The following is an 8,877-nucleotide window of genomic DNA, read 5'->3' as shown; positions in this document are numbered from 1 at the left end:
GGCACGTGCAGCCCAGCGCTCGTACACCCCCACTTTCCACCATGCATTAGTCAGCAGACGCCAGTGACGGCCAGTACCGCACTGGAGTGATGTGGGGAGAGAGATCCAGCTACCCACCCTGGAGACACCCTACTCTCTCTGGACCCACGGCTGCCGATGGCTAGCAGCATGACCTGGATTCGAACCCAAGTGTCTGGTGTGGTAACGGTAAATACATTCACTCAGGCAATGTTAGACAATTGTGACAAATGTCCCAAGCTACCGTACTGTCAGTAGAGCATCACAGTGATTTTGAAGCTGTTATTTGAAAGTAAAAAAAAACAACAAAACACAAACAAATATGTTGCTTTAGTTGTGCTTTAATGTTGCTTTAGTTGTGCTTTTGAGAATCCCAGCCTTAGCTGATCTACAACATAGAGCAGAAGAAATTTGAATCAAATTAATTGTCAAATTAATTACAGAATTATATTAATATGTTTAAACTAAAGATTAGAGCTGAACGGATCACATCCAAATACAGAACAAATATGATTATTATTAGAACAACAACAACAACAATAATTAATAAATAAATGTCATTTTTTCTCCTGAAAAAATAAACAGGAAGGAAAACTTTTTTGGTGGTTTTGTACTTTGTGTAAATGTATGTAATAAACATACAATATTATTACATTATTATTATTATTATTATTATTTAATATGACTTATGCATTGTTATTGACAATAATAATAATAATAATAATAATAATAATAATAAATAAAATGTCATTTTTTCTCTTGAGTAAAACAGGAAGGACAACTTGTTTTTGTACTTTGTGTAATGTATGTAATAAACATACAATATTATGTATTACTAATAATACATTATTATTATTTATATGACTTATGCATTGTTATTGGAATTTATTATATTTATAATAATAATAATAATAATAATAATAATAATAATACGCCTCCTCTCCTCCTCTTCTGTTACTAACAGACAAAAGGGGGCGTGGACTGGATCATGATTGACACCGTCATCGGCCAACAGTAGGAGCACTCTGTACTGCCTAGACCAACCCCCTCCAAACCGGACTGTTTCCGCTTCCGTTTCTACACACATGGCCGGTGCTCGCACGCTGCTGGGTTCAGCTGAGCGGTAATGTCAACACACCGCCCTTAAGCACGCGCTGCACCGCGCGCGGCCTCTCAGCGAGCGCGTCCAGGGAGGAGCTGCGTGGCTCGGTATGGTCTGGATCAGCAGAGCGTGTTGGCGGAAGGTCGGTAGGCTGTTCTCTTTAGTGGAGAACCCGCTGCGGTTCTAGATAGGAAAACGGGTTTATTAGCCGTGCCCTCTAATTCACTCCCTACAGCTACAGCAGCTTCCTTTTCCAGTTCCCCGTCCTGCGTGTAACCCAGTAAGACACCCCAGTGTCACCACGGGCTCGACTCGCCTACAACGTTGTTACAACGTTATCAGGAGCGGTTCTGTTTACGACGTCTCAAAAAGGTCACGACGTTTTAGCTAGCAACTTCAACCATTAATTAGCAGAAAATACTGGTTCTTTAATACTGGTGTGTTTTTGACTTTTGACCAATTATTATAATAAAAAAAAATAATTTGCACGTAGGGCTTTTAATTTGTAACTCATTTGATACATCCGGAATTTATTGCTCAAGGCAGATTTGATTAATTATAGAAAAAACGAAAAATTGTTCAACCCCCTGTAATGATATGATATCATAAATAATATGATAATAAATATATATTGTGTGTATACATATTTATTGGATTCATTCTTATTGCTATGCATTTTTAATTTATGATTTTGTGTAATTATTTTAATATTACACATTAGGTTTATTAGCAAAATGTACAAACTTTCTGCTGTTTCCTTCTCTCTGGTGACAGTATGGGAACTTTGTGGATAACCTGCGGCTCCATGTGCGAGGCGGGAGCGGAGGCATGGGCTTACCCCGTCTGGGGGGGCAGGGTGGAAATGGAGGAGACGTGTGGGTGGTGGCAAAACAAGACCTCACCCTGAAGCGGATAAAGGACAGGTATCCCCTGAAGCGCTTTGTCGCTGGCGTGGGCTCCAACAGCAGGTTCGTGTGTTCAGTCGTCCCTTTTTTTCCCCCCCTTGTGTAGCAGGAATACCCTTTCTTACAGTGAAACTCATGCAAATTTGGTTTGGAGTCAAGCAGAAGCGAAAGTTTGGGCACCCTTTGTTCTCGTATATTACTCAGTCTGTTCATGTTCTGTTACTGGAGTGTTAACACTGTGCATTTGATGTGTGATCTGGGTCTTGTTGTTTTGTCAGTATCCGGGCACTCAAAGGGGCGAAAGGGAATGACGTTCAAGTCTCTGCTCCGGTTGGAATCTCCATAATAACAGATGAAGGGAGGATGCTAGGTAAGTCTACACCTGTTCATGTAGTGTAGTCAGTTGCTAGTTTCTATGCTAGACTGTGTCTTTGGTAGGGTTGCAAAGGGGTGAAAAATTTGATATATTTACAGTAAATTACCGGTAACTTTCCATGGGAACTTTTATAAACTTTTCATTGAAATTTGGGGAATTTATTGGAATTAGTAAGAAATATTGGATAATTTAAAGGATCACTATCATCTAAGGTACTGTTTTTATTGTCAACAGCAGACATGAAGCATGCATAACAAAAATACATTTACCACAGGAATAATTGAGTAATTAATAGGCATAAAATGGGAATATTCATAGCTAAAGGTAAGAAACTTTAAATATAGTTGGTCAATAATATACTAAAGCATAATCTGGTTAAAAGAATTGATATGATACAAAAACAGAATAGCAAAACTGCTCCTCAATCCCAGGCACATTACACACTGCAGGGCTGTTGAGACCACACCCCCAGCATATGTCCAAATGATTTCTAGAAACCTTCCCATAATTACCCGTTAATTCTCATGGTAAATTTAGCAATCCTAATCTTTGGCATGGCACACGTTACAGGATGACTCTTGGCTTGCACTACTAAGGGTAAGTCGGCCGGTTCTGAGGCCAACGGGCTTAACCATTGGGCCAAAAGTGTTTACACACTTCTGTTACCAGAGAATAGCCCCACCCATTTGTACAGAAGTCCCTGTAGTTACTGAGTAATACAGCTTGGAGTGCATCTTTCCTAATTATCCTGTGATTTGGGGTGAGCATAATCCTGTATGAACACGGTGATTCAGAATCGTTAAAACTCTTGCTGTATCTAAATTTATGACACAGTGGCACAATGAAAGACCATTAAGACCATCACTAGCACCCCAATGGAATTGGAGTGTTGTGTTACAGCCAAGCTAATTATCAGTCGCCAAGAACCCCAGAGCCCAGTTGACTTTGCCCTCTCTGGGTGGGTAGGATGGCCCACCCTCCCACCCCACCACTCATAGTGATACTAGCCATCACAGGAGTCTGTTAGCTGAGCTCCCATCAAGTAGATGGCTGGTTCACGTGTCTTAGAGGAAGCACATGCTAGTCCACCAGGACAGTAGTTCAGGATTTTCTGCTTGTCTTCACCTGTAGGAGAGCTGAACCACGAAGGGGACAAGGTTTTGGTGGCGAGAGGTGGTAATGGGGGATCTCTTCACTCTGGCTTTTTACCCAGTAAAGGCCAGATCCGCCAGATCCGTCTGGACCTCCGGCTCATCGCGGACTTGGGTCTAGTAGGGTGAGAGTAAATGATCACACTTTTAATCCATTACAGCTGAAAGCGGCAGCTCTGGAGCTCTTTATTGCTTTGGGTGCTGGAAATGACCAGAGTACATCTACATCTACTAAGCCATATGAACTCCTGGAGGTTTTAACATTATGCTAGCATGCATGGATATCCCAAAAAGATGACGATATCCTAAGCTTCATCAACTCCTGTAGATTTTAAAATGATGCTAGCTTGGATATCCCCAGGACTAATGAATAGTTATTTGTGTATTTATTTATTCTTTTTTAAATGCTTTCATTTGTCTTTGGTATTTTGTGTGTATACTAATAAACTTGTCTTGTCTTGCCCGTTTATTCAAACAGGTTCCCTAATGCAGGGAAGTCCTCCTTACTGACTGCCCTGTCTCATGCCACCCCTCAGATTGCCAGCTATCCTTGTGAGTACCCCCAAAGTTGCAGCTCTCTCTGCATACAGTCTCGATTTGCCTCGCCGGTTTAAAATTCAACCATTATGTCTGAACACGCCATTAAACTCGATTTAAATAGTTAAGCTTCTCATTTTTCCAAAACGTCTGCATAATTCAATGGTTAAAATGTCCCAGAGTGGTCCAGAGGAAAGAGGCACTGTCGCTATGACCAGAGAATTGCGGTCATGCCACTAGCTAGTCATGAAGAAAGCACAATTGGCCTTGCTCTCTCCAGGGTGGGTTAGATGGCACCCCCCCAAATATCATCGGAGCCGCACTCCCACAGCACTCACTTTCCATGGTTGCCCGGTGACCTCACATCTGCAGCAGTTCGGAAAAAGAGGCGCTGGGTGGCTGCACATGTGTTGGAGGCGGTGTGTGTCAGTCCTCATCCTCCCAGTGTTGGGAGCATTGCATGTGATAGGTGGAGGGCATGCATGGGAGGGTTTGATTGGAGGAGGCTTGGGTGGTGTTCTGATGTCTGGATCCATTCACCACCACTGTGATTTGTTATTCTGAGTTCCTCCAGAATAAACTGGTGTCTTCAGCATCGCTTTCTTCCTTCTTCTGTTTCAGTCACAACTCTGCGGCCTGAGATTGGGAAGATCATGTATGAGGACCATAAGCAGGTAACGGCTGTGTTTGACAGCTGCATTCTGTCAGTCTTATACTTAGTCTTTCTTTATTTACCGCCTGTAAAGTGTTGCAAATTGACGTCGCTATGACAACCAACACGATCACTTGCAGGGTCCTTGTGTGCCCACTGATCAGGCCGCTCACTACGGTTCGAAATCTGGATGCTTTTGCTTCTTCAAGTTGTTCTAGTCGATTCCCTGTATATTGGGTTTTGTAGTAAGGTTGTGATTGGAGGAGGGGGCTTCTTGACGACTTCTTACTGGTTGGAAATGGTCAGCATATGCAGCCATTTGACCTTCTGGGTGACATTTACCCCTGGTTTCCTGTCTTAGGTGTCGGTGGCTGATCTGCCTGGCTTGATAGAGGGCGCTCACGTGAACAAAGGCATGGGCCACAAGTTTCTGAAGCACGTGGAGAGGACGAAGCAGCTCCTGTTCGTGGTGCGTTGGAAGGTCCAGCCTCGCCGAGTTTGTGTAGAACCTGTGTGCATTTTCAAACCTGTCCTTCTCTCCTGCTGCAGGTCGATGTGTGTGGGTTTCAGCTGGCCAGTAACACGCCGTTCAGATCTGCGTTCGAGGCGGTGCAGCTGCTTACCAAGGTGAGGCCAGCAGTGTTGGGTCTGGATGGACTTTCTTAGAGCCCAACACTGAGTGTGTTCTGTAAGCTGTACTTATTGATAGTATTTTGAGCATAGCAGTATTACAGTATAACCAAAACTGTAATCAACAGACTACAATCCACCTTTCCACCCCAGCTACTTTAAGCTGCACCCATTGCTGATACAGATGTGCAAGTGCACACAACCACAGCTTGTCTAGTTGCTGTAGAGAAGTACTGCCAATAGAATAGGACTCTCTCGAGCAGAAGAACATGAACATATTGGCACCATACTGCCTAATGCCAGACGAGGGCTAGAGGGGTATAGAAGACCTCCGGCATTGAGCTGTGGAAGAACTCTGGAATGATGGATGGTGCTCTTTTGGGAGGAGTTGAGGCATCCATAAAGCCCAGCACCCTGACCTTACTAACACTGTTGTCACTGAATGCAGTCAAATCCTCACAGCAATGCTGCTCCAAAATCTAGTAGAAAGCCTTATTCCCTGGACAGTAGCAGGATAGACTCTTGATATCAGGAGAAACTGTTAATAAGCTGGTGTCCCAATACTTTTGTCTATGTTGTGTGTGTGTGTGTGTGTGTGTGTGTGAGAGATTATATATATATATAAATTTATTTATTTATTTTAATTCATGGGTAATTTTGGCTCTTTGTTAGGAGTTAGAGTTGTATAAAGAAGAGCTGCTGGCCAAGCCGGCCATCCTCGTAGTCAATAAGATGGACCTGCCTGAGGCTGAAGAGAAGCTCAGAGAGCTGGAAACACAGATGGAAAATCAGGAGGGTAAGCACAATATTAATATTCATTTATAAGACAAAAATGGCATTTTAATTGAATTAAAAAAGTTATTATAGTTAAATTATTAATAAAATCAGGTTTGATATGAGGCAATACCAGAGTCCATTTACTCTAATAAGCCAAAGCATTATAAAAACTCTTAAAACCAAAAACATTGATGATCTCATAACAGAGCATGTCAGGTTCTAAGTGACCATTCGGTTCTTGTAGTTCATGCATGAGAAACGGTCAAACGTAAAGAACCCGAGTCACTCGAACAAGGACCAAATCAGCCTGCCCAGACGACTGCTCCAAAACGGCAAGGCTTGCAGAGGGCTCAGTGGTCAGCAGTGGTGTTGGACACGCAAGTCTTATTGATGGGCTACTGCTACTCCTGCACAGGTCTCAGAAATGCTTAGGTTATAAGAGGACGGTCCCACAGCACGCAGGACGGGGTCCCCTGCTGTGTATAGGGTTAATTGGTCAGAGAGCCTATACTGACCAGTGCCCACCACTGAAAGTGTCCACATGCGAGTGTCCAACCTGGACAATCAGTTACATGTCTGTTAACGCCTGATAGATACCACCTTCAGAGGTTTTGTAGGCCGAACTGTTTTGGTCAGAGTGAACAGCAGCACATTTAAGCAGGTGATGGGCCTCAGGTTCTGGTGGTCAAGGGATTTTAAGGTATACTCAGATGAATGGTAGCCATGGTTTTTAACTATTGTAAACACTAATTCTAAACTTTGAACGTCAGTGTGGAGGATGATCTAGATCTGTACCCTTTAACTCGTCGAGACAGACCTCAGTGCTTGTATCATGTCAGTGGTCTTTAGCGAATGCTTGACCCCACAGTCCTGTCTGCCATCACCAGTCTTTCCTGACTCACTTCCCTTGTTCTCTCGTCTCGCCCTCAGAACTGAGTCAACTCCTGCCTGAGGACATGATCCCCGGAAGTTTTTACCATTTCAAGCACATCGTTCCCATCTCCGCCCAGACTGGCCTCGGACTCTCCAGTCTCAAAGCCCTCATCCGCCGGTCACTGGAGGAGCAGGAAGCCATGAAAACGGAGAGCCAGCGATCAGAGAAGCTCAAGGAGCTGAGAAAGGAGGTTCCTGCAATTCCTAAGCCCACCTGGGGGCAGCCTCAGTCAGCATGGGAGCCTTAATGAGAGCCCTTAACGTGGAACTGACTCAGTGCTCAGTGGTATTTAAGGGTTCCGTTGTGGGCAAAAAAAAGCCCTCATGTACCTTGAAGATATTTTCTTGTGTGTGTGAGAGAGAGAGAGAAGTGGATGTCTCCATGTTTGTATTTCCTGAAGGCACATTTGCCTGTTCCAGCACTGGATGATTTTGATTTCGACAGAACTACGATACCTGGGCCGATATCGGTGTGGTGGGCATATTCTTTTTTTTTTATATCCCGTTTTCCAAAAGTTTGAAAATTGTTTGTTATATAAAATACATCAAAGTTGTTCTCTACAGCTCTGCACACATCTAACATCTACCCTCTGTCCAAGTGTTTGAACGTGAGTGTAAATACTGATGGCGTACATTTAAGCATGATGTTAAAATGAAACCAAAATTCAGAATTAATAATAAAAACATAGGTAGGCTGGGGCATGATTCCAATTTGTCATTGCTACACTATGGACAAAAGTATTGGGACACCTGCTCAAAAGGCTTTACCATTATTAATAATAAAATATATGTTAAATTAAATGGGCCTCAGAGTTGAGCTCTATCAGAATGTGTTATCACTGGAATGACCAGCTATTGAAGCACCATGACCATCTGAAACCACCTAGCAGCAATAGCTGGTCTTGAGCTGGATTTTATTTTAGCAGGGATGTAATATGAAGGAAAAAGAAGAACGACATGATGCACATGACTTCTTTTGGTCTTGTGAGTAGTCAGTGTTCAGGGTGGATATATACACTTGTGGAACATCTGACCATTGAAACAGCATGACTGCCATCTGGTGGTTAGGTATTATAAGTTCCCAAGTTCTAGGAGACTTCATGAGCAGTTGCTGATAGTGAGCCTCTGTGTACAAAGTAAGACTGACACACGTAACACACCTCTGAAAACTATTGGAGAGGTTTTAATGCGTTCGGCAAAATATAATGATCATATGAAGATTTATCAATCCATCATTGCATAAATAAGAGGGGACAATTGCTTGCACCTGGGGCAGAGCCTAGTCTAGAGTCTAGTATTGACAATAGAATATGACTCCCTAACACATCAACATCTACCTATTGGCACCATTGTTGGAACAGAGAAAATAGGTCAACCGCAACCACTTTTGGAAAATACACTGCTCAAAAAAAATAAAGGGAACTCAAATAACACATCCTAGATCTGAATGAATGAAATATTCTCATTGAATACTTTGTTCTGTACAAAGTTGAATGTGCTGACAACAAAATCACATAAAAATCATCAATGGAAATCAAGTTTATTAACCAATGGAGGCCTAGATTTGGAGTCACACAAAATTAAAGTGGAAACACACACTACAGGCTGATCCAACTTTGATGTAATGTGAGGCTCAGTGTGGCTTGTGTGTGGCCTCCACGTGCCTGTATGACCTCCCTACAATGCTTAGGCATGCTCCTGATGAAGTGGCGGATGGTCTCCTGAGGGATCTCCTCCCAGACCTGGACTAAAGCATCCGCCAACTCCTGGACAGTCTGTGTGAAAGCACCACCAAC

At 43.0% G+C, this 8,877-nt stretch overlaps 1 protein-coding gene across 1 annotated transcript; it reads left to right on the top strand.

The window, feature by feature from the left end:
* Window positions 1-1,097: 1,097 nt before the first annotated feature.
* Window positions 1,098-7,882, top strand: gtpbp10 (GTP-binding protein 10 (putative)). Its single transcript, XM_072679033.1, has 10 exons — window positions 1,098-1,262; window positions 1,895-2,088; window positions 2,304-2,395; window positions 3,533-3,677; window positions 4,031-4,104; window positions 4,711-4,763; window positions 5,103-5,210; window positions 5,291-5,368; window positions 6,044-6,167; window positions 7,079-7,882. Exons 1-10 carry the CDS (start codon window positions 1,230-1,232, stop codon window positions 7,327-7,329), a joined length of 1,152 nt encoding a protein of 383 aa, XP_072535134.1. The 5' UTR covers window positions 1,098-1,229; the 3' UTR covers window positions 7,330-7,882.
* Window positions 7,883-8,877: the final 995 nt, after the last annotated feature.

The sequence above is a fragment of the Salminus brasiliensis genome, chromosome 5, assembly GCF_030463535.1.
Source record: "Salminus brasiliensis chromosome 5, fSalBra1.hap2, whole genome shotgun sequence".
In the NCBI taxonomy this organism is placed as follows: domain Eukaryota; kingdom Metazoa; phylum Chordata; class Actinopteri; order Characiformes; family Bryconidae; genus Salminus; species Salminus brasiliensis.
Note: the sequence above shows the minus strand (reverse complement) of the source record. Positions and strands in the feature narration are given on the sequence as shown.